General features: G+C 40.2%; 2 protein-coding genes and 1 pseudogene across 2 annotated transcripts; 2 read left to right on the plus strand and 1 right to left on the minus strand.

The window, feature by feature from the left end:
* Positions 1-220: 220 nt before the first annotated feature.
* Positions 221-2025, minus strand: LOC106572497 (melanocortin receptor 3-like; annotated as a pseudogene).
* A 2750-nt stretch (positions 2026-4775) lies between these two features.
* On the plus strand, positions 4776-17278 carry LOC106572485 (solute carrier family 13 member 3). The gene is made up of 13 exons (XM_014146708.2): positions 4776-5051; positions 5685-5950; positions 8968-9131; positions 10020-10080; positions 10190-10369; positions 11346-11471; positions 11666-11758; positions 12026-12130; positions 12265-12362; positions 14539-14651; positions 14854-15015; positions 15716-15853; positions 15960-17278. The coding sequence occupies exons 1-13, from the start codon at positions 4935-4937 to the stop codon at positions 16146-16148; spliced, it is 1812 nt and encodes a 603-aa protein (XP_014002183.1). The 5' UTR covers positions 4776-4934; the 3' UTR covers positions 16149-17278.
* A 5687-nt stretch (positions 17279-22965) lies between these two features.
* Positions 22966-24675, plus strand: LOC106572506 (thyrotropin-releasing hormone receptor-like). Its single transcript, XM_014146736.2, has 2 exons — positions 22966-23760; positions 24227-24675. The coding sequence occupies exons 1-2, from the start codon at positions 22966-22968 to the stop codon at positions 24638-24640; spliced, it is 1209 nt and encodes a 402-aa protein (XP_014002211.1). The 3' UTR covers positions 24641-24675.
* Positions 24676-26695: the final 2020 nt, after the last annotated feature.

A 26695-nucleotide genomic window follows, 5' to 3' on the forward strand; every position in this document is an offset into this window, starting at 1 on the left:
ACAACGAAAAACAGTCCCGTAGGGTGCTCAGACTATACAAGGAAACAACCACCCACAAACACAAGTGAAAACCAACACACTCAAATATGGCCTCCAATCAGAGACAACAACAAACAGCTGCCTCTGATTGGAGGTCATTGACAAAACTAACATAGACATAGAAAAACTAGAAAACCCACATAGAAATAGAAAACATAGAACATCAACCAAAAACCCAGAAACACACTAAACAAACACCCCCTGCCACGCCCTGACCAAACTACAATAACAAACAACTCCTTTTACTGGTCAGGACGTGACAGTACAAATAAAACCATCATCCCAATAACAAGGCCACTAAGCCAAACCTGCATGTCACAACAATGTCCATATACACAGTATTCATATAACAATGTCCATATACACAGTGTCCATATAACAATGTCCATATACACAGTATCCATATACACAGTGTCCATAAAACAATGCCCATATACACAGTGTCCATAAAACAATGTCCATATACATAGTGTCCATATAACAATGTCCATATACACAGTATCCATATACACAGTGTCCATATACATAGTGTCCATATAACAATGTCCATATACACAGTATCCATATACACAGTTTCCATATACATAGTATCCATATAACAATGTCCATATACACAGTATCCATATACACAGTGCATTGAACAACCACATTGAAAGCCTTTTCTGTGCCTTTTTGAAAATGACCAACAACTACAACACTTTAGTATTTACAGTGGAAAATACTACAAGTGGCACTGAAACAACAGAGGATCTCCTTGAAGGTTTTGCGCATCTCGAGACTGGGGAAGGCATAGATAACGGGGTCTATTGCAGAGTTACACATGATGAGCACCAGTTAGGTAGTAAAGTGGGACATGTAGCAGACACAGAGCTGGTTCTTGGGACAGGTGATGAGGAGGATGAGGTGGAGGAAGACAGGTGCCCAGCAGCAGACAAACACCCCTAGGAGGATGGTGATGGTGATGGCTCCCTTCATGTAGGGCCTCTGGGGCACCACACCCTCCGTGGGCAGAACAGCGATGCGCTTGATGTGAAGCCTCGCCAGCAGGAACATGTGAACGTACAGAGTGGCCATGAGCACCAGCATGGAGAAGAACACGATGATCAGACACACAACGACTGCCTTGCTCTCTGCGTAGACGAAGACTATCCCACAGACCACACATGTCAGCCAGATGCCACCGATGGCCAGGACAGCCCGCCGCATCGTCGCGAAGATGGTCACGTAACGGTCAATGGCGATAGCTAGAAGGTTACAGATTGAGGCCACCAGGGAGATGCAGATGATGGAGTCAAAGAAGTTGTCCATGAGTTGAATAAAGTGGTCATCTGCCACAATCAACCGACTGTTCAGCGCAGCGATAACCACCGTCTCTAGTGAGTTGGAGACACTCACAAGCATGTCAGCAGCAGCAAGACTACACAGGAGTGCGTACATGGGTGAGTGGAGGTTCTTGTTTTTCACCACAAGATATTCTCCAGAAGGCTGACGATCCCCAGTGTCAGGAACACCTCAGCTTGGATGTGGACTGCCTCACACAGACCAGGCTCAATGCCGGTCCCGGTGCCGGTCAGGTTCCCCTGTTCGTCCTCCCCGGCCAGAGACTCCCTGGTGGTTTTATTGAGCCGAAGGTCCAGCGGCAGCAGATGTCTATAAGTGTTGTTCATCAGGTGGGAATTTGGACAACAGTTCACTGAGGGAGATGCAGGAATGCAGGGATACAAGGTAGTGAGAGAGACACCTGCCCCTTAAGAGCCTCTTCTGGAGCCCTGCTGCTGAATGTTTTTACTCCTCCTCTTAGATCAGAGCTACAGAGAACTGTGGTTACCTGTTTTGCTCCTGAGCTCTGAGAGCACTGTAAGCCCCCTGGTCCAATTCAATGAACACACAGACAGCCTGAACATGGGTATTTGTGTATACACACACATACACGTAAGCACACTTGTGCGTGCGCATGTAACAGTGTAGGTTCCGTCCCTCTCTTCGCCCCAACCCGGGCTCAAACCAGGGACCCTTGCACACATCAACAACTGACACCCACGAAGCATCGTTACCCATCGCGCCACAAAAGCCGCGGCCCTTGCAACGCAAGGGGAAACCCTACTTCAAGTCTCAGAGCAAGTGACGTCACTGATTGAAATGCTATTAGCGCGCACCACCGCTAACTCACTAGCCATTTCACATCGGTTACACACACACACACACACATTCAGTAGTTTGACATAGACTAAGTTGTTTCACGTTACGCAATTTTCACTTGACCTGATAATACTTAATCGATGACAGTAGCCCTTTCCTGCAGTCAAATGACCTCGTGGCCTCATGGGTGGAATGTTATTCATATTTTCTTATGTACATGTCATAACCAGTCATAAAATAATGCAATATATGTCACAATATGGGTCATGACAGTGTTACAAATTATTATGACAGGTTATGACAAGTTATGTCATGGTTATGACTGTGTCATAAAGTGTTATGACAATGGCTGTCAAGTAAAGTGTTAGCAATATTTTCTAAATGTCATAATTAATAAACATTATTTCAATTTTGTTATATTTCAGTCTTCTGTGATGTATATAAAGTGTAATATTGGGATGCAAACTCAAAATTGAATACATTTCAACTCAATATCTGACATGGTCCAAGTGTCTTCTTTTTTGTAGGCCAATAACCATGTGTGTGAGGTGTATACTTTTGTTTCAAAGTAGATTTGTTTAAAACTACCAAGAAACTAGCCCACTGCAGTAAAAGGTTAATTCTATTTGACTGCCTTCTTGAAAGTAAAAATAACCTAGCTAATTGAGAAACTTACAGTTCATTCAACAGACAAGACCGATGGTGCATGTAAAATCTAAATAGAGAAGAATCATTGTTTCAAAAGTAGCTCTTTTGCACAAAATTATTTAAAACAAAGAGATTTGGTTGTGCACACAAAAAATAGGATTTTAGCATTTCGTTCTTATAGTAGCTACTAGCTAGAATCTGAGACATATGTCCTTATTCTCTCTATGAGACCTTTTCTGTCTGTTTGCATTTCATCCAAGATAGCATTACACAACTGGCATGGATTAAGACTTTTTGTTGTTGTTGTGATCTTTACAAATGAGGTGGGAAGACAGTTGATGTGCAGTCAAGCTGGAAATGCCAATATTCAGGGTCATAGCAGGTAAAAAGTAAACAGGGGGACATTTTTTTCATCTAAGAGCATAGTTGCTTAGTTGTACTGTCTGCTAAGCATAAACCACAATGTCATGGTCTAATCTGGTTCAACAGACACAGTTAGCCTGGGGATGAGGTTATTGTTATGACTCATGGCTTTCATAACCACAGATGGGAGACGGGAATCAGTTAAGCTATTGGCATCTCAACATACACAACTCCCATGAAGCTCTGCGGCAAAACCCCAATACACAACAGTTATGGTTAGTCCATTGCCTGTAGATATGGCTGACTGTCTGTCTCTAACCTTCTCCTCACCTAATCTGCATGCACCCTGTTATTCTGATTATGTTATTTAGCAGGAAGAATACCTAATAATATATTTATATGAGTAAAACTTCACTTGTGCCGATCACAAACTCGTTATTACCGTTGCTGAGGAGTCTTTCTTCCTTTAAGAAACTTTAATATGAATAGGTTTCCACACATACTGTATTTTTCACACATACTCACCCCAAACCAGTTTGTATGTATGACACATGTTATGACACTAGAGGGCACCTCTGCATCACAGATAATAGTTCAACTGTGGAAAGTACTGCTTATTCCTGTGACCAAGAGCAATGGAGGGTTGGCTCTGACCTCTAAGAGGCCACCAGAGTTGTGCCAGCAGTGAAGAGACCGTTTCAGGCCAGGGTAGTTATAAATGGCTTTAGAAAGCTGAATAGAGAGGCAGCTACTCCTGTGGGAGAGAAACAAGCCTGCCATTGCCTTCTATTGAGCATTGCCAGATCAGACAGTTGGCTACCAAGTTTTTATCCTGCTTTGAACACCGATGTCTTTTAAAGTAGCCTATGTCTTCACTTCACATTTGTAGATGGAGAATTTACGATTAGGCCTATCGCTTAAAGGAACATCTGCAATGGCGGGAGCCACCATTGAAATCACCAATGAACTGAAGTCACCTTTTTATTAAACCAGCCACTAAAACAATAGAATGTATCTATCAATTATCTACCAAAAACAACTAAAGGCTGCATTTACACAGGCAGTCCAATTCTTATATTTTTTGCACTTATTGGTCTTTTGACCAATCAAATCAGCTCTGAAAAAGAGCTGATGTGAAAAGATCTGATGTGATTGGTCAAAAGACCAATTATTGAGAAAAATAACAGAACTGGGCTTCCAGGTGTAAATGCAGCCTATTTAAACTGTGTATAGTCATGTGTTACAGATTACCATTGTAATCTCCATGTATTTGTTCTCCATTTGTTTCCAAACATAGGATTTCTGCTAAATTCGGACCTTTATGGCACATGTCTGTGGTTCAAGTCCCTATCCTCTTAAAATTAAGTTTATATGGTTTACCTATGTGGCCCCTTCCCTTGTGTGATCAACCATGGATGATGATGGAAGCAGTTTTTGATGGCTGGCATCCATTTTGCAGGGAGGAACCAGAAAGACAAGACTACTGGAATTGTTAAAATGTTGGTTATTATCAGTAAAACACAAGAAATCACATACCAATTGTGCAACCACAGAGCAAGCTCAACTTGCGCGCGCATCCCTAATAACTTGAACAATGCGTTGTGAGTTAACCTGTAAACCAATAGTTAATCTTCTCCAAGAGTGCAAAAACAACGGAGTCAAAGTGATAAAACTGAGGCTTCAAAATTCTGCACTCCGGCATCACATAACAAGCGTTGGTGCACTTCAATAAAATAATATTCGTCATGGAAATGGAAACAATATCAACGTTCGCTAAGAAGCTTTGGTGCGTCAAAAAACAACTTATTCTCGTCCTCACTCCGCTCATTCTCCTCCCGTTACTTTTTGGTCTACCGGAAAAGGTAAGTGGTTATTGGAAGAAACACAAATCTTTCTACTCTAACCATTTATTTCTCTAACTCACAAGAAAAAGTAGTTTTATAACTGTATATAACTAAGCCAAATTGCTGAACCACATCAAATTGTCATGACCTACGACTGAAAGTCAGGCAATGGTTAAATACAGTATTGCCACATAGCCTATAACTGATATGATTAATAATATCCACACCTGCCTTTAAATCTGAACACCCATTAAACCAACATCTGTTGGAATAAGACTTCACTGAAATTAGAATCAGGATCATAAAACGTGCCATTAGATTTAAAAACAGGACATGGTCCCGCTTCATCATATAGCTAAAGCATCAATCCTCACATGAATAACTCGACCCTCACTCCATTCACCCCTCTTAATCATAGCCATAACCCAATTGGAGACCTAACCAACCAATCTGAGACATAACCCAGCTATTAATAACTTCATGGGCTTATTTATTTACAATTCTCCCCTAATTTTGCAATTCCAGCCACAGAAAAAAAGTACATTCCTTGTACTTTTGTCTTTCCACAGCGTGATATAAACATTAATGAAATAGATCACCTTTGGCATTTACTCTTAATGTTCACCAACATGTTTCTGTTCTGTTTTTCAGGAGGGGAAATGTCTGTATGTGGTGCTGTTAATGGCTGTGTTCTGGTGCACAGAGGCTCTCCCCTTAGCTGTCACTGCCATGCTACCTGTTTGCCTCTTTCCAACAATGGGAATTCTTCCATCCAAAAAAGTCTGCCCTCAGTACTTCCTCGATACAAATTTTCTCTTTCTCAGTGGTCTTGTGATGGCATCAGCTATCGAGGAATGGGGTCTGCATCGCAGAATAGCTCTGAAAGTTCTTAAGATTGTTGGAGTCAAACCAGCCTGGTGAGAAGTCAATATCGCCATATATACAACAGTAATACATTTATCATAATTTATTTTTTCGGATTATTTTCCATGATCTAATATGAATCCACTGCATATGGCAAAATATACATACCGTAATTTCCGGACTATAAACCGCAACTTTTTTAACACACTTTGAACCTCGTGGCTTAAACAATGACGCGGCTAATATATGGATTTTTCCCACTTTCAATTTTTTTTTCTACAAAAAAACACATTCTGTGACGTGCTCAGTTTTTTGGCGGCATGAAGCTTTCATTAGACCAATGAAATTGCTGAACGGGTTAAGGTCAAACAACTTTTTTGTTTACTGTTTAGATTAAATCGAGCGCTCTCAAACTTCCCATCATTCTGATTACGGTGGTCATTTTGTCACCCTCATCATGGCAAAGACACGGAGAAATGCATATGACGCAGCTTTCAAGTTGAAGGCGATTGATCTGGCTGTTGGAAAAGGAAATAGAGCTGCTGCACGGGAGCTTGGTCTTAATGAGTCGATGATAAGACGTTGGAAACAGCAGCATGAGGAATTGAATCAGTGCAAAAAGACAACTAAAGCTTACTGCTAATTTTTTATTTTTTGTTACAAGCCGTGTTTCGTTAAAGCCTGTGTAAAGTTAATTTGTTTCAATGTACCGGTAGGCACCTGCGGCTTATAGACATGTGCAGCTTATTTATGTTCAAAATATAATTTTTTTAATTCAGTGGGTGTGGCTTATATTCAGGTGCGCTCAATAGTCCGGAAATTACGGTAATCATGTTTTTTAATTTTTTTTATTTTTTTATTGAACCTTTATTTAACTAGGCAAGTCAGTTAAGAACAAATACTTATTTACAATGACGGCCTACCAAAAGGCAAAAGGTGTCCTGCGGGGACGGGGGCCTGGGATTAAAAATAACAAAATAAATACAATATAAATATAGGACAAAACACACGTCACAACAAGAGAGACAACACAACACTACATAATGCGAGACCTAAGACAACAACATAGCAAGGCAGCAACACATGACAACACAGCATGGTAGAAACACAACATAACAACAACATGGTAGCAACACAGCATTGTAGCAGCACAAAACATGGTACAAACATTATTGGGCACAGACAACAGCACAAAGGGCAAGAAGGTAGAGACAACAATATATGACACAAAGCAGCCACAACTGTCAGTAAGAGTGTCCATGATTGAGTCTTTGAATGAAGTTATTGAGATAAAACTGTCCAGTTTGAGTGTTTGTTGCAGCTCGTTCCAGTCGCTAGCTGCAGAGAACTGAAAAGAGGAGAGACCCAGGGATGTGTGTGCTTTGGGGACCTTTAACAGAATGTGACTGGCAGAACGGGTGGTGTATGTGGAGGATGAGGGCTGCAGTAGGTATCTCAAATAGGGGGGAGTGAGGCCTAAGAGGGTTTTATAAATAAGCATCGCAAAGGGTATACAGAGATGACCAGTTTACAGAGGAGTATAGAGTGCAGTGATGTGTCCTAAAGGAGCATTGGTGGCAAATCTGATGGCCGAATAGTAAAGAACATCTAGCCGCTCGAGAGCACCCTTACCTGCCAATCTATAAATTATGTCTCCGTAATCTAGCATGGGTAGGATGGTCATCTGAATCAGGTTTAGTTTGGCAGCTGGGCTGAAAGAGGAGTGATTACGATAGAGGAAACCATGTCTAGATTTAACTTTAGCCTGCAACTTTGATATGTGCTGAGAGAAGGATAGTGCACCGTCTAGCCATACTCCCAAGTACTTGCATGAGGTGACTACCTCAAGCTCTAAACCCTCAGAGGTAGTAATCACACCTGTGGGAAGAGGGGCATTCTTCTTACAAAACAACATGACCTTTGTTTTGGAGGTGTTCAGAACAAGGTTAAGGGTAGAGATAGCTTGTTGGATACTAAGAAAGCTTTGTTGGAGAGCATTTAACACAAAATCCGGGGAGGGGCCAGCTGAGTGTAAGACTGTATCATCTGCATTTAAATGGATGAGAGAGCTTCCTACTGCCTGAGCTATGCTGTTGATGTAAATTGAGAAGAGCGTGGGGCCTAGGATCGAGCCTTGGGGTACTCCCTTGGTGACAGGCAGTGGCTGAGACAGCAGATTTTCTGACTTTATGCACTGTACTCTTTGAGAGATGTAGTTAACAAACCAGGCCAAAGACCCCTCAGAGACACCAATACTCCTTAGCCGGCCCACAATAATGGAATGGTCTACCGTATCAAAAGCTTTGGCCAAGTCAATAAAAATAGCAGCGCAATATTTCTTAGAATCAAGGGCAATGGTGACATCATTGAAGACCTTTAAGGTTGCAGTGACACATCCATAACCTGAGCGGAAACCAGATTGCATTCCCGAGAGAATACTATAGACATCAAGAAAGCCAGTCAGTTGATTATTGAAGGGGTGGGAGATGAGGAAATGTTGGATGGGCAAGGAGGCATGGCTGAGTCAAATAGGAATCCTGACTTAATGAAGTGGTGATTAAAGAGCTCAGCCATGTGCTTCTTGTCAGTAACAACCACATCATCAACATTAAGGGACATGGGCAGCTGTGAGGAGGAGGGTTTATTCTCCAGGTCATTAACCGTTTTCCAGAACTTCTTGGGGTTAGACCCACAGAGAGAGAACTGCTCCTTAAAGTAACTAACTTTGGCCTGATAGCCTGAGTGCACTTAATTCTCATTTGCCTGAATGATAGCCAGTCAGCCTGAGTATGCGTGTGCCGAGCCTTTCGCCAAATGCAATTCTTAAGGTGGAGTAACTCGGCAAGATCACGGTCGAACCAATCTCTTTTTAATTCTCATTTTCTTTATGGGGGCGTGTTTGTTAACAATTCCACTGAACATTTAAAAAAAGAAGGTCTAAGCGTCTTCGAGCTGATTCTCTACCATTTTACATAGGCCAGTTGTTATCAGAAATGTTATTGAAAATCATAGTATTGATTTGTCACTCCACTTACACCTGACCCATGTGCCCATCTCTCTCCCCATACAGGTTGATTTTGGGAATGATGATCACCTCTGCCTTCCTGTCCATGTGGCTCAGCAACACAGCAACAACGGCCATGATGCTTCCCATTGCTAACGCCATCCTGGAGAGCCTCTTTGGGGACCTGGCCACTCTGAAGGAGAACTGCAAGGTGAAAGAGGAGACAGAGGGTGAGTTGCTGTGTAGGGTTTCTCCAACTGTCCCACACACATCTAGCGAAAAGATGAAGACCTATACAATAGCTAAGTCAGGACAAATTTAGTCTATCAACACTGAAGGGTAGATTTAATGCTAATTGTTTGTAGTGCTTACCCAAGGGTGTCAAACTCAATCCATGGAGGGCCAAGTGTCTGCTGATTTGAGTTTTTTCCTTTCAATTTGTGTCCAGTTAAGACCTATACAAACAAGTGAGAGGAGTTCCTAACTGATCAGTGACCTTAATTCATCAATCAAATAAGAGGGAGGAGTGAAAACCCGCAGACACTGGGGCCTCTGTGGAATGAGTTTGACACGTGCCTTACACAGACGAACAGACTATACTTACATTTTCTATAGCTAAGAGTGATGTTCCCACATTAAAACTGTAATAAGTAACTCAGGGTGTGAACTTCGTACAACTACTGTACCTTTTCTATCATATTGCCTTCAGAGCACGACATGTCAAGTTATTCAATATTCAAATGGTAATTTATTGATTATAGTAGCCGCCTTTCAAGTCATTTGTTAAATATGACAGAGGTCTACAGACAACCTAGTTAGAAAACTGGAACTCACAGGCTTTGATTACATATAAATTGTTAATATCTCTGTTATAGGTTGTCTCATTCATACTATAGCTATGTATATTGTAGCATCAAACTAGTTGGTTTATGGGAAACGTATTGATTCTCCGTAGAGGCAGTTACACTTAGATAACCCCCTAAATCTCCTTCAAATTGGTATTCGATATGGGATTATTATGTCTCAGCCTGTCCTTAAAAATATTTAGTCATTTGTCACTGCAGAGTGAACAATGGAGAGAATAACTCTAACAACCTGTTAACTTCAACATCCATCAGGTCAATCACAAGTAAAGCTGCATTCACTGCCCTCTGAAAAACAGATCTTGTCTATAGATGGGTAAGAAAGGACCATTTTAGCTCTCATGTTGGATTCATGGTTATCATGTAGCTGTTTACTAGCATTGTTACAATCTGTTTGGTTACATTTCCCTATATTATATCTTAAGAACTGATGGGATGGTGCGGTCAAATGGGAGGACAGCACAGGAGATCAGGACAGAGTCAGAGTACCAGATGAAGGTGTGGAAAGGCTTCCTGATCTGTATCCCATACGCTGCCAGTATCGGAGGGACTGCCACCCTGACAGGCACGGCGCCAAACCTCATCCTCATTGGACAACTTAAGAGGTACCCGAGTTGAGGACTTGACTGATCTCTCTTTCTCCTACTGCATCTGTACATACCCTCTCATAGACCTCACAGGCCCATCAGATAGAACAATAAAGGTATGTAAAGGAGAAAAGGTATCCCTGAGAAGGTCTATGAAAGGGTTTTAACCATTATGAAAAAAGATGAGTACTGTTCTGTTCCAGACTTCAGAAGTCCCTCTGAAAGCCCCAGTGCAGTCAAAAACGTGATTTTCATATGCTTTATATATACACTGAGTATACCAAACATTAGGAACAGCCTTCCTAATATTGAGTTGCAGCCCCCACCTTTTCACCTCAGAACAGCCTCAATTTGTCGGGCGTAGACTACAAGGTGTTAAAAGCGTTCCACAGGGATGCTGGCCCATGTTGACTCTAATGCTTCCCACGGTTGTGTCAAGTTGGCTGGATGTCGTTTGGGTTGAGGACCATTCTTGATACATGCGGGAAACTGTTGAGTGTGAAAAACTCAGCAGCATTGCAGTTTTAGTGTAAGAGCTGTTTGAAAAGACCGCTGGAAATTTCAGACGGTTTTGGTGGGATGGAGTTTGGGCCTGCCTGGTGACATCACCAGGCGGTAAATTAATCAATAGACCAATAAGAAAGAGAGTTCTAAACCTCTCTGCCAATAACAGCTAGTTTTTAGTTTTCCACACCCTACTCAGACAGTCCTAGCTAAATTCTTTCTTGAGAAATTGCTCTTGCTAAGAGGCTATTTTTGTTTCTTTTATTACCATTTTAATTGAAAACAAATTACAGTAAGGTACTTAATTGTTACCCAGAAATGATATGATATTGAGGACCTTTAAAGGCATATGACACCAACCTGACAACCTGAGTTAGGATTTTACTGGCAAATAGCTGTGTTTGAAGAACATGTTACATTTTAGACCATAAAATACTACTTTTTTCATGTTTGCTGTACCGTTTTTGACAGTTGCTTATTTGTGTCCTAGTTACTTCCCAGAGTGCGACTTGATAAATTTTGGCTCTTGGTTTGCATTCGCCTTTCCTCTCATGGTGCTCTTCCTCATCTTGGCATGGCTGTGGATTTCTTTCCTCTACGGGGGCTTGAATACGCGGTATGGTGGTCAAATCAAATCTAAGTTCCTCAGAAGTGTGTAATATAAAAACGTGACCATAGATGATCACATAGGCAGTCTGTGCTAGAGTTCTAGGATTTTTGCCTGTACACTTTTTAAAATAAACTGAAGTAATACATTCTTCTACCTGTCAGATACATTCACACTATTTTAATGCTATTTGTTGTGTTCAGGTTATGTGTGAAGAAACAGGACGAAAGAGCACAAGCAGAGAAAAAAGCAGAGGCTGTTATTGATGAAGACTACAGAAAACTAGGCCCCATAAAGTAAGGGACTCTAGCCTTATCTCTAGACTAAATCACAGGCAACATGCTCTAATCTTAAATCATGCCCTATACCAGGGTTGGCCAATTCTGGTTCAGGAGGGCCACATTGTTCGCATGCTTTAGATTGTTTATTTTAATCAGTTGGATGGAACAAAATCCTGCTACAACCCTCCAAGACTAAGGATGACCCCTGTTCTAGACCCTCTGTACTTAGTCAGGAGTAATGTAGAATTCCTCAATGACAACAATTTCCATCTTCCATTTTAGTTTTGCAGAAGGATCCATCGCATTCTTTTTCATTTTGTTTGCCGTTCTCCTGTTCACAAGAGATCCCAAATTTGTAACGGGATGGTCCACATTTTTCAACAAAGGGTAAGACAGATAAGCTTGCTACAAGCTAACAAGGCACTGCCCGTTACCTCAGAAATGTCTGTATAATTCACTGGAGGCATGAGGAAACCAGCCGCATCATGACTTCCTCTTCTCTGATTCTCTTCCTACTGTAGGTATGTGTCAGATGCGACCACTGGAGTGATCATTGTGTCAATCCTATTTTTCTTCCCTTCCCAGAAGCCCTCTCTTAGCTGGTGGTTTGATTCTAGAGGTCAGTACTTGAAAGGACATGTCCCAAATAATAAGAAATATGTTTTCGGGAATATGTAGATGGAAAATACCACTGCCTCTTGTCATATCGCCTTTCTGTACTGATATAGAGGACACATTGGATGTTTTCTAATCAAAAGATTAGATGGAGTGAAGCAGCTGTATGCATATACTGTAGATCAAAGGTTTTAAACTCACATTATTTAAGCAATAATGCCTGAAGATTGTGGTATATAGCCAATTTTCCACAGCTAAGGGCTGTGCACGACGCAACTCAGAGTGCCTGGATACAGGCCTTAGCCGTGGTATATTGACCATATACCACAAAAACCCGCGGTGCCTTATTGCTATTATAAACTGGTTACCAATGTAATTAGAGCAGTAAAAATCAATATTTTGTCATACCCGTGGTATACGGTCTGATTTACCACGGCTGTCAGCCAATCAGCATTCAGGGCTTGAACCACCCAGTTTATAATATTCATTATACCATGGCATTGTTGAAAACTTGTTCCTGATTGGCTTGAAGGGCATTCTAGAGCGTGCATTATTTCCTTATAACGCATGGAAAATTTGCACGGTAGAATTCAATGGCTATAGTTCATTCTTCCATGTTCTATATTTGAGCTGCTTTTGAAAACAAAAGTCGAATTGAAAACATTATTGGCATTGTTGAATTCGATTTTCATAATGGCAAGCTAGAACTCATGGTTTGGTTAGCCAAACTAGTGAGCCTGTTTGGTTACCACGGCAACTACTAATGCACTTGCTAGCTACTTCAATGGATGTTGAACACATTTCTACCAGCAAATGAACATATTTCTTTAAATTATAGCCATGGTATAAAAGGGATAATCAACTTAGGGCTCTATGCATTCTCTGGAAAATAATGAAACTCCTTGGAAGGTCAGTTCCACTCTGCTAGCACGTTGTTGAACACACCTTCTGCATCTTTCATTATTTTCCATAGAATGCAGAGGCCTTTGTTGATTATCCCTTACATCATGCCTCACCAGAAATAAATTACAGTACAGATGTCGTATCTTAATTTGATCACGCTGTTGTTACAGGAATTTTCCTGCACCGCAGGAAATTCTAACTTGTAGTGTATTCAAGGTTTAAAAAGGCTTTTAAAGTTTGTAATTTCTACTTTAAAATTTCAGACTTGATTTGCCCTAATGAAAAATGTATCAACCTCTACAAAAAATGACAATTCATTATAATCCATATAATAACTCACATTTCCTGTTGCTGCAGGATTATTCTCCTGCTGTAGCAAACTGGCTCCAATTAAGATCCTACATCTATATCATTGACTACTATCAAAGTAGAATATTCTTTCTTTCATTAGTCCATTTCTGAAGTGCAGAACTTGTATTGGCTCTGTTGTTAGGTACTGTAAATCACCTGAGGAATGTTAATGACGTAGATTAGTCTGAGCAGCATTCTGTTGTGAGGTAAGACTGTAGCCCCTATGTTTGTGTGATTATTATTAATCTCTCAAGAGTGTGTCGCCACACTTTGGTTTGCTCTGTTTACTCTGCTCTACAGTTGAAGTCAGAAGTTTACATACACCTTAGCCAAATACATTTAAACTCAGTTTTTCACAATTCCTGACATTTAATCCTCGTAAAAATTCCCTGTCTTAGGTCACCACTTTATTTTAAGAATGTGAAATGTCAGAATAATAGTAGAGAGAATGATTTATTTCAGCTTTTATTTCTTTCATCACATTCCCAGTGGGTCAGATGTTTACATACACTCAATTAGTATTTGGTAGCATTGCCTTTAAATTGTTTAACTTGGGTCAAACGTTTCAGGTAGCCTTCCACAAGCTTCCCACAATAAGTTGGCCCATTCCTCCTGACAAAGCTGGTGTAACTGAGTCAGGTTTGTAGGCCTCCATGCTCGCACACGCTTTTTCAGTTCTGCCCACAAACTTTCTATGGGATGGAAAAATGTCTGGCCCAGCGGTACCCGAGAGAAAAACAAAACACCAGCCATGGCCATATTTTGACCCTTAACCCTTATTTTAACCCCTAACCCCTACCTTCAGCCTTTTCTTTCTTACCCCTTTTCAAGGCCCCTTGCAGGTTAGATATTCTGATATTTCAGTGGTTGACCTGGATTTGGCTGGTGGGCAGAGGTTGATTGTCATGTTGTCATGTTTTCCACAGCATCAAATACTCCATATGTTCCTCTCCTATCATGGAAGAAAGCACAGGAATGTGTCCCATGGAATATCATTCTGTTGCTGGGTGGAGGCTTTGCCATGGCCAAGGGATGTGAGGTAAAACCATAGAATTTACATATAGAATCAATATGCCCTATGGGTAAAACCTGTTGATGTTTAATGATGCACACAATGATGCACATCCCTTTAACACATTCAAATATCTATTGTGTGGTGATTTATATACTTTTTACCTATTTCTGCTGCTACTGAGATGGGGGGCTGTCTGTTGATGCTCTGTCCCTGTTGTATAATATAGGAGTCAGGACTGGCGGCGTGGATAGGAGCCTACCTCCAGCCTATTGCCCAGGTCCCCCCTGCTGTGGCCGTCATGTTCATCACAGCTTTCCTGGCCTGTTTCACAGAGTTTGCCAGCAACACCGCCACCATTATCATATTCCTGCCCGTCATCGCTGAACTGGTGAGCTGTCATCTATGACCACAACATTCAACGTTTAGTTCGATGTTTCCATTATTGAGATTGACGAGCCCTGTGGGTATGAAAAGGACAGGCCTACTGTAGTAGGCAATCATTTTGAAGGAAGACATGTATTTTGTGTGTAGTATTTGAATATCCTGTGTTATCTACCATAAAGCCTTGAACTACATTGGATTACTAATTCATGGATTAGTATGAGATGATGGGGAAATAGGTGCTCTCTACTCTAATCTCCCACAGCAATTTACCTTTTTAGTGTTTGTCATGGGGTTAACAGATCTGTCAGTGTAGCACCATGGCTGTTGGGTCTATTTGTATGTCTGTTGGACATTAACTACAGTTATCAGTAACCAGTTGTCTTTGGCTGGGAGTGACAATGTCCTGCAGTATCGTTCAATCTAAGCAATAGTATCACCCTCCCAATATCATCCAGTATCACCATGACAAGTACACCATACTTACTTATCTTCAGTGAAATTCCTAAGCCAAATGAATTACTACTAACAATTTGGAATATCGTTGCCAGTTACTGAATGAGAGATGGATTCACTCACTCACTCTTTACTAACGTGTGCGCTCCTTGTGTTTGTCTGAAGAAAAGTGTTTAAAAGTGTTATTATTTTTGCATTAATACAATTTTGTCAAAAGAATAGCAACAAATGTGTTTGTCTCCTCTTGACAGGCTATGTTTGTCAAGGTGAACCCTCTTTACTTTATGATACCTGCGACAACAGGATGTTCGTTTGCCTTCATGTTGCCAGTCTCCACCCCTCCCAACTCCATTGCCTTTGCATCTGGCCATCTTTTGGTAAAGGACATGGTAAGATCCTTACGCCGATATACTGTATGACCATATGTCAGACTGTTCCTAAACTTAAAGGTACTGTATTCTAGCATATACATCTGTTTGGTTTCTCTATTTACAGGTGAAAACAGGCTTTGTGATGAACATTTTGGGCATTTTATCGGTTTCTCTGGCCATGAACACTTGGGGTCGTGCCATGTTCAGTTTGGAGACTTATCCAGACTGGGCTCGTCCAGTCAACATGTCCAGTACTGTCACAGATATACAGTTCCCCTCCGACTCACCTTTCAACCTGACTAGTTTACCGTAGATCTGAAGCTTATCCAGTATAATTATTATACTGTATTATATAGTAAATAATGGATCATAATTTCTGAATATGTACAAAGTCAATAACTATAGACTTGGGGAGAATTAGCTGTTACTTTAAGTAATTTAGCCTATACCATGTTGCTAAGGTACTGTCCTTTTTCGATCATTCTACTGTATATGAGATTTGATTTTTTAACTGTTTATATTTTGTTCAGGCTCTCATTGTGATCTACTTACTCTGTCATGTAGATTATACCTAGTTCTATCAGCTCATTTTCTTGTTTGTCACAAACCCCTGCTCTCCCCAGATGTGTCCTGTGTTTTGCCTTGATTAGTTTTAGGTCCCTATGACATGTTTCCATTGGAAGATCATTTGTTTGGGCAGGGCGGGGGGTGACAGAATAGACAGTGGTTGGTCTGTCTGTTGTTGCATTCTCTTCCACAGTTATACAACAAGTCATGTTGGGCATAGTTTTTGTCCAGACACCGGTGATGTCTTGTCTCATCTCTCGCTATGCTTGCTGAAATGAATTGCATCTTAGTGACCTCTGCTGGTCATTGTGCCACATTGCACTGTTCACTGTGTGCGTCTCATACTGTACCTCACTGTAACATTCCCTGGATAGTGTTTGTGATGGTAATTCTTATTGATTAGGGTGTTAACAGTCTGCTTAATGATTATAAACCCAATCCATTTGATGACAATGAACTCTCATCCTCCAAGTCCTCCACCTACTGGTAAATGACACTTGAACTCAACCCTCCATTGATCTTTAGCTGTATAAGCTGTGACTGTCTTGACACAACAGGAGTTGGTGAATTATTCATAAAACATACTTACCTAGCCCATGAGGGTCACTGGCTGCATGTGTTTCAACATATTTTTGTCAGTTACACACAGAAGGTCATTTTTACTTTTCATCGTGTCTTTTAAAACCATAAATCATGATTTTCTGATCTTATTTTATTTGAAATAATCATTAGAAATGTGGTGTGTGGAAATCGAAATAACTATTTTCTCCATAGCTTTTATTTAGTGTAATACGTTTAGCTTTATCAATGCACATTTTGTAGATTTGTTATTTTCTTAATATTTCTCATTACCAAATAAAACTGAATGGCAAATGAGTTATTTATATTATTTAGCTAATGTCAGTGAGCAGGCACCAACAGACATGTAACACAGTAATATATATAACAGAACAACTTAAAACCATGGGTTAATATTCAGAAGGGGGCCAAGCCTCTATAGTCATTTTTAATCATTGACCCAAGTGACACAGCTTAGACAGTGCAATCAAGTGTTATTTATCAGCCGTGTGTCTGACAGCACCAAACAAGACACCCAACAAGCCAAATGAGGCGAACAACATTTGAAAGAAGGTTGCATTAAAATGTGGTTTGAACACAATTTTTACATATGCGTCTTAAACCAAGCAGACATACACTATTTTGCCCCCTATTTCTCTAGAGAGTGGGGCAGGGCTGTAAACTCCTTATAATGTCTGTTTGGTGTTGTAAAGTGTCTGCAATCTCAAGGTTTGGCACATGGTTAACTCTGCAGAACCCAAAGGTAGTTAGTTACTCAGTGTGAGAGAGGGGTCATTGGGGGAGGCCCCAGTAAACAAGACAAACTACAACAGAACACAAGAAACACAGCAGCACAGAACACACATTAAATAGAAGAACTTACTACGAAATGTTGGAAAAGGAAGTTTGACAAGTCGTACCATTCATGAAATTGCTAGACCTTGATGCTCAACCAATCAAATATACAGTAAATGATTTCACCTAGCTGAACATTTAGTTTTGGAAGACTCTGACACATACAATTGATTAGGGGTTGATTAGATCATTTCCTTTTTCAACTTGTCGAAGGTTCTCTACATGCTCATTGATTCCCAGATAATAAAAATACTTCCTCCTATTAGTCAGTAGAAGTATATATGACTTCCCACAGGGTTATGTTTAGATCTATAAATAGGACACAGATGTAGGATCTTCATTTAAGCCAGTTTGCTATAGCAGGAAAATGATCTTGCAGCAACAGGAAATGTGAATTATTATGTGGATTATAATTAATGGAATGTTTTAGTAGGGGTTGATACATTTTTTGTTAGGGCAAATCAAGTCTGACATTTCAAAGTGGAAATTACAAACTTTAGAAGCCTTTTAAAAACTCAAATACACTACAAGTTTGCATTTTCTGCTTAGCAGGAAAATTCTCAGCAACAAAAGAGTGATCCAATTAGGATCTTACATCTGTACCACACTGCTCATATCCCGTAGCACCTTTCAAATCTCCAATACTTCCCTAAATTATTAGTCACCAAGTATTGCATTTGAACAACTTTCATAATTTTCAGCTCACACTTTTCCCCAATAACTTGATTCATGTGAGTGAGTGCGTCAGCTTGTGAGCATGAGCAAGAGCCCTTCTGTCACCTTTGAGGACCATCTTACACATATCTATATGACAGTGACTGTGATTGATAAGCTCCTTTTTCAAAAGTTACCCCCATGATGCAACTCTGTAACTTCACATGCACTGGGAAAGTGCAACTGAAGGTTTTGCCCGCTCTTTTTTAAAATCATCTGAGCTTTTTCAAGAAGCAAAGCGAGATCTCGTTAGATAAGCTATCAAAGTAAAACAGGAAGAACTGAATATTGTTACCAGACAGAGAAAATGTGATCAATTTACTCACATTGACTTGTCAGAGATCAAAAAGAGGTGAGCAAGCAGATTGAGAGTGACTTTTTAAATGTAAAAGAAACTGCTAGAGGAGTATACACCTCTGTCAAACAGAATTCTGACGGCTAACTTTGCAATATATCTGATAGCTGAATCAGCCTGATACCTGAAGTCACATGTCATTTCAGTTAAGTTTGACTCCTGTACTCCCTGTTTACCCACGACTGCATATGACTCCAACATTATTAAGTTTGCTGACAACACAACAGTGGCAGGCCTGATCACCAACGACGATGAGACAGCCTATAGGGAGTAGGTTAATTGCCTGGCAGCGTTGCCAGGACAACAACCTCTCCTTCAACGTCAGCAAGACAAAGGAGCTGATTGTGGACTTCAGGAAACGGAAGGCCGAGCACACCCCATCCACATCGGCGGGGGTGATGTGGAACGGGTAGAGAGCTTCAAGTTCCTCGGTGTCCAGATCCCTAAGGAATTAACATGGTCCACACACATCAACACAGTCATGAAGAAGGCACGACAATGCCCCTTCCCCCTCAGAAGGCTGAAAAGATTTAGCATGGGCCCTCAGATCTTCAAAAAGTTATACAGCTGCACTATTGAGAGCATCTTGACTGGCTGCATCACCTCTTTGTATGGTAACTGATTGGCATCCGACTAGAGGGAAGTGCGTACGGCCTAGTACATCACTGGGGCGGAGCTCCCTGCCATCCAGGACCTCTATACCAGACGGTGTCAGAGGAAGGCCCTAAAAATTGACAAAGACTCCAGCCACCCAAGTCATAGACTGTTCTCTCTGCTACTGCACAGCAAGCGGTACCGATGCACCAAGTCTGGAACCAACAGGACCCTTTAGAGCTTCTACCCCCGAGCCATAAGACTGCTAAACAGCTAACCAAATAGCTATCCGTACAATCTGCATTGAACCTTTTTGGACGTACTCTTTTGACTCATCACGTATGCTACTGTTTATTATCTATCCTGTTGCCTAGTCACTTTACCCCTACCTATATGTACATATCTACCTCAATTACCTCGTACCCCTGCACATCGACTCGTTAGTGGTACCCGTGTATATAGCCAAGTTATTGTTACTCATTGTGTATTTATTCCTTGTGTTATTATATTGTTTCTATTATTTTTCTCTCTACATTGTTGGCAAGGGCCCGTAAGTAAGCATTTCACTGTTAGTCTACACCTATTGTTTACGAAGCATGTGAGAAATAAAATGCGATTGATTTGATTTGAAGCTTGACTTGCTGTTATTATTTGTAGTTTAGGGAGACCTCTGCTGTAGAACTAAAGAACTGTTTTTAATGCTTTTCCCTGCTCCTGTTTTCATTTCTTGCCATTATAATAGTTGTGAATTATTTTAGAATCTGAAAAAAAACTACTCAGTCTCTACAACTGTCAGCTGAGAGAATTTGTCGATTACATTTTTCAATATTTCCAAATTCAACTGATTCTGTAATATACAAAATAGATTGGAAAAAACATGAACTCCAAAGTGACACAAGCAGGCTTATCCCTGTGTTAAAATACAATCGATGAATCCAGTGCCAACATCCTGCCCTCCTTGATTCAAAGGGCCTGTTGAGGACAGGACAGGGCATCCTGTTATTGAGTCACAGTAAAATGACCTTTCTCCTGGTTGTGGAGCACCACTTTACGCCCAGACGGCCTCCTCTCAACAATACACTCATGTGACCATGTTTCTAGACTAAATAAATACCATATAACATACAATCCCAAGTGTTTTCACTCAATCTTTTATATTGTAAAAGGTTGACGCTTTAAAAGATGTTGATAAAACACATTTTATTCCGCTTGAGGAACAGGACCATTTATGACTTTATTTCTTACTGCAAGGAAGAACTCCACAATCCACAGACGACAGTTGGTTTGATGCCTACATAGCCTCACTAGGTGTCACTAAGTGCATTTGAGATGCTTTTATGGCACAAGTAGGCTATGAAAAACAGTAATTATACTCTTTACATGATCATAAAACTCATTGAAAATCTGTGTCAATAAACCATTTTTAAAATTAAATTGATTAGATTCATGTTCAGAGGGGAAATATTTTGGCACAGTCTTACAGTATGACATTTCATGTGCACAAATGAATTAATAAAATAATGTTTTAAAATCCACATATAACAAGCATGATTATTGTTTTAGTGTTTTGGTATTACTGTTTATTCTTTCTGGTCAATGATGGTTTAGATTGTGTAAAACTTATTTTCATATGACACAAAACTAATTTAAAGCCTATCTGAGAGCAAAAACTGTTTCTGTACCTCTTGGACTTATGTTGGAATACAAAAACGGTTTTAATTTGTCATATATTAAAAAGGCTACTGCATTTTTATCAGCACATTACGTTCAACTCCCAGAAGGCATCAGAAGGCTATTTTAGCCAGTGTATTAATATAATGCCTGTTCATCTATTTTTAATCCAGCCATTTTGTCCCTTTTCATTTTGTGTCATGTTTACCCCATACTTCAAGACTTTGTCAAGATAATATGCTTTGTTGCTGTGAGGCCTGGAAAAAATTTATAATTCCTATCATTTCTCTTGTCATAAATCTTTGGTTCTGTACCAAAATAAAAATAAAGTGAATCAATTGTATAATATCTTGCCTGTAACTTTATCTATTGATTCTAATCCAAGCTAGCATACAAGAAAAATGTCACTAATTAAGAATCAGGGAAATGTAAAACGAGCTTTGTCAAATGGGGTGATTATGAGAGACCCATGGTCAAAAGTGATCTGCCTGAGCAGTGTATTTGTACATTACATCCTTTGACTGAAGGAAAGCAACCACTCAGAATTAGCTCTAGCATGGATAGCTCTGTCCACCCGCTGACAGAGTAGGGCTGGAGCAGCCTACTCTCTGATGCGCTCCAAGACTCTCATGACATGTGTTGTCTTTGTTTGAGAGAAAACCAGGCGAGGTTTGCTAGATGATGAGGTTGGCTGAGTGCTGAGGGGCTTCAATTAGTAAGATATGTTGTGTTTCAAATGGTATTAATTTGTGGATGTCCATCATCCATTTCATTTGTTATGAATTACAATTCGTATGATGTGTTAGGAATTTTCAAAACGTATGATATGTTACAAATGGCTACCATAAGCTGAGCTAGGGTTAGGGGTTAAGGTTAGGGTTAAGGTTACGGTTAGGGTTAGGAGTTAGGTTAAAGGGGGGGGGCACTATACATCATCAAAATTAGCTGGTCTCAATTGCCCAAAAAAATACATAAAAAGATCCCTGCTTATCTTCATGAATAAACAAGGGATGTATTTCCAGCATTTACGCAACCATTGTGTACACACTTCATAGTTGGTTAATTCATATTATATTGTCATTGCTAGTGATAGACAGGGCTGAGTTGTAGTCTATAATTTTGCTGTGGTTAACTGCTGGGTTATCATCACGTCGGACAGTCACAGTCATAGTCATAGACGTTGATAACGTCCCATACGAACAAACCTAATCAGATGGCCCAAAGCAGCAGTAAGGACACTGCACCATTTGATGTGTGGCTGAATATGGAGATGGAAAGAGAGATAGAGAGAGAGAGAAAGAGAGAGAGAAAGAGAGAGAGAGCGAGAGAGAGAAATTGAGTGTTCAGAGATGGAGTAGTGCAGCATCACTGAGAGACATAGTAGTCCTTTTACTACTGAGAGAGAGAGAGAGAGAGAGAGAGAGAGAGAGAGAGAGAGAGTGTGTGTTCAGAGATGAGGGAGTAGTACAGAGTAGTACATCACTGAGAGACCAAGTAGTCCTTTTACTACTGTCTCTGTGGATATCAGCTGGATTTGGTGAGTTATGAAGCTTAGACCATTCCTAACCATGGTCGCTAAACTGCCTATTTTCAATTATTGTAATTGTTATATAGTAGCTCTTTCATTCATTTCAAATGTCTTTGTCATCTCACATGATGATTGACTGATATGTGTATCTTATTGTGAAACAAAATAATTGGTTCACTATAACTTTTGATATATTCTAGGGCAATCTTGGAATCATTTGTGTCTTAATTCTGTTCCACCTCAAGGCAAATTAAAGCAGAAGAAATGTGCCAACACAAGTAAAACACCATGGAGAATACTAATGACACCTCTCAAGATGTCATCAATTTCACACAGAATGAAGTTCTGATTAATATGCCACAGAACTCTATGGAAGTACAAGTTATAACAATTGTTCTCGCACTTCTAATATGCGGAGTTGGGATAGCAGGTAATATAATGGTGGTGTTGGTTGTGCTGCGCACCAAGCACATGATGACCCCTACTAACTGTTATCTTGTCAGTCTGGCTATTGCGGACCTTATTGTCCTTTTAGCGGCAGGTTTACCTAATATTTCTGAAGTAGTCGACTCTTGGATATACGGCTATGCTGGGTGCCTTTGCATCACATACCTGCAATACCTGGGTATCAATGTATCATCCTGCTCCATCACAGCCTTCACCATTGAGCGCTACATTGCTATCTGCCACTCCATCAAGGCGCAATTTATTTGCACTGTGTCTCGGGCGAAGAGGATCATTTCTTTTGTGTGGATTTTCACCTCGCTTTACTGCATGATGTGGTTATTTTTAGTGGACACGAACAAAACTGTCTACGCCAATGGGGTGTTGGTCAGCTGTGGCTACCGTGTCTCCAGAAACCTCTACATGCCAATTTACTTTCTAGACTTATCTTTGTTTTATGTCCTCCCTCTGATTGTGGCTGTTGTGCTGTACGGTCTCATCGCAAGGATTTTATCCATGAGCCCCTTGTCAACCAATCTCAACAGCAATAGTGAAGGTTCTATACACCAGGGATGCTCCAGCAGCACAGTCAAGGTGTTGGGCAAATCAAACAAGGGTGCAGTGACGTCAAGAAAACAGGTAGGCTCATCAGATCAGGAGGATAGTCATAAATGCTTCATAAAGGCTTCTAAATTGACAATAGTGTACAAAATGTGTTCACAGTAATAATTTAGGCTACAGCATTTGGCAGTTTATCAATGTAGTATAGGATTACAACAATCCTTACAACAATCCTAACTGGACACATCATGTGGGCGTACTACTTGGATTGTAATTCAAGAGAGGGAGGATACATCCCAGCAGGCTCATAGTAATGGTTTCAAAGTCCATGGAATTCTGTTATTATCACCTCTGTTTACCATCATTAGACTGTTCTACACTACACCAGAAAAACACTGTTTTGCAATTTGATTTGCAGGCATAAAGTGCCTTTCATCAGTCCAAAGAAAATATATAATAATAATAAAAAAACTACCAGTAACATTTGAGTCAATTATCGCACCGTGCATTTTTGGTTTTGTTTGCCCTGTGCCCCATAATTTAGGTTACTAAGATGCTTGCAGTGGTGGTGATTATTTTCGCCCTGCTCTGGATGCCATACCGGACACTGGTGGTGGTAAACTCTTTCATGGACCCACCCTACCTAAACACATGGTTCCTGCTCTTCTGCCGCTTCTGCATCTACACCAACAGTGCCATCAACCCTATCATCTACAACCTGATGTCTCAGAAGTTCCGGGCCTCCTTCAAAAAGCTTTGCAAGGGCAACGGACAAGACCCAGAGAAGGTTACCAAGTACAATGTGCCAGTGTATTACAGTGTCATGAAGGACTCTTCCCATGAGAGCCCTGAGCAGACAGAACAGGAGGATGTCAGCAGTTATGGGGACACTGGTGGTAAGAGGGTCAACTTCACAGATAAGTGTGGGAACACCGGCACTATGTTCAGCGTTGCCTGATAGACGGACAAAATAGAAATACGTTATTTGTGTAAAGTGAGGTTTTATAAAGTGAATGTGATGTAATTATTTTTGCCTGTGTCAAAAGTCAGTAGGCTACTAGACTTTTTTGTAATTTACTTGTATTTACTGCTGGAATTTATTGACCATCTACTATATTGTGTAATCTTATAGCACAGCCCAAACCTCAGAATTTCTAATTAAAAACCCATTACCTGCTTCTTAAAAGACAATAAGTCACCCTAACAATCTAAAAGATTGGCTGTAGAACTCCTTGAGGGTTCCTTGGAGACTATCCTGGGTTTAATCTTCGCATGTATCAGAAACACTTTAAGACTACATTGTTTCAACTCATTCTTATTCAGTAACTGCTTCCGCAAAAAAAAAAAATTTGTTTACTCAACTTTTCGGTCCAAGTGTTACCTGAACTACTATTTAAAAATGTGTTGGCCCAAACTTAGCTCCAACTTGAGAAAACGTAGGCAAAAATTCTGTCAACTAGAAATGATTGTTTGGTCATCTTACCTAAAAAAACGCTGTGGAATTAGTTGTGACAAACAAACAGAGCTTTTAACATACAATGTTTTCAACTTACATATTTTACATTTTGATATACATGATTACATTGCGCATGTTCATTTATGCTGTAATTTATATTCAACATGGGATTTGAACTCATAACATCTTGCTTCACAGCATTCCTATCTTCCTGCTATGTAGTCACAACCATGTCTGTGTCAATGACTGACTTCACCTCTATTACTACACTTTGCAATTCAAAGTAAATCTCAGTTCTGTGTACTTTTAAGTACACTCAAGGAAAACTATTGTACTTATCATAATGATTAAGGAGTAGCATTAAAACAGAGTAATATGCCTCACCAGCATAAGACAACTATACAGAAAAAACAAAAATTGCTGAAATAAGTAAATCAAACCAATGATGAGAGAATAGTCAGATAAACTGATCATTTGCACAGACTTGGTGGTATAAGAGGAAGATCGGAATGCACTGAACCAAGAGTTTACTTGTGAGTTCAAATCCCAGGTGAGGACATGTTGAATAAGAATTACTGTATCAATGAACATGCACAATGACATCATGTATGTCAAAGTGTGTCAAATATGTAAGTTGAAAACATTGTATGTTAAATGCAGTGTGTGTGTGTGTGTGTGTGTGTGTGTGTGTGTGTGTGTAACTAGTTCCACAGTCATTTTTAGGTAAGGCTATACGGTCCGGCGTCTCCGCTAAATAAATAGTGGGGGCACACCTTACTGGTAAAATATGTGCCTATCACCATAACTAAAACAAAATGACAAAAAAACTGTAAGCTATTACACCATTATTTTTCATTACCACATGTCAGAGGCATGAAAAATTAGCGAATGGACTTGAAAACTGGTGGTATATCAGCCTGCACTCCAAAATGTGATGTGAATAATGAGCGAATGGACTTGATAACTGGTGGTATAGAAGAAGCCTGCACTCCAAATTGCGTTGAGTAGACTGGCCGAAACTGACACCCGTGCAGACAGCAGTGGACACATCAATTCTGGCCTAATGACAATCGCCAAATGTCATTACACTTTTTGGTGTTTGGTGTAACAGAGGTCTCTTTCCATTCACCACTGTTTGGAGGCTAGAAATATGTTGCGAGTGGATGAACGTGCACGGGTAGCCTAGTAAAGGAGCCCTTTGCAGTGACTGTTTGAGAATCAGAGGAAAACATTATGACTGGTTGAGTTAATGCCACAATAAAAGGTAATATATTTTAAAAGTTAAATGATACATCTTTATTTCTAGGCCCACACAGAGCCTATTGAATTAATAGGGATTCTACAGTGTCATCAGAAAGTATGAATACCCCCTGATTTATTCCACATGTTGTTGCGTTACATACAGCCTAAATTCAAAATGTATTAAATTGTTGATTTTTCTTCTCTCACCCATATACATAAATACCCCATAATTACAAAGTGAAAACATGTTTTTAGAGATTGTTGCACATTTCTTGTAAATGAAATACAGAAATATCTCATTTCCATAAGCATTCA

The sequence above is a fragment of the Salmo salar genome, chromosome ssa15 (genome assembly GCF_905237065.1).
Source record: "Salmo salar chromosome ssa15, Ssal_v3.1, whole genome shotgun sequence".
In the NCBI taxonomy this organism is placed as follows: Eukaryota; Metazoa; Chordata; class Actinopteri; order Salmoniformes; family Salmonidae; genus Salmo; species Salmo salar.

Coding starts and splice junctions, on each gene's coding strand:
- LOC106572506 (XM_014146736.2), top strand. CDS start 22,966: ATGGAGAATACTAATGACACCTCTCAAGATGTCATCAATTTCACACAG. Junction 23,761..24,226: donor CAGTGACGTCAAGAAAACAG/GTAGGCTCATCA, acceptor CCCATAATTTAG/GTTACTAAGATGCTTGCAGT.
- LOC106572485 (XM_014146708.2), top strand. CDS start 4,935: ATGGAAATGGAAACAATATCAACGTTCGCTAAGAAGCTTTGGTGCGTC. Junction 12,363..14,538: donor CTGGTGGTTTGATTCTAGAG/GTCAGTACTTGA, acceptor TGTTTTCCACAG/CATCAAATACTCCATATGTT. Junction 14,652..14,853: donor CCATGGCCAAGGGATGTGAG/GTAAAACCATAG, acceptor TGTATAATATAG/GAGTCAGGACTGGCGGCGTG.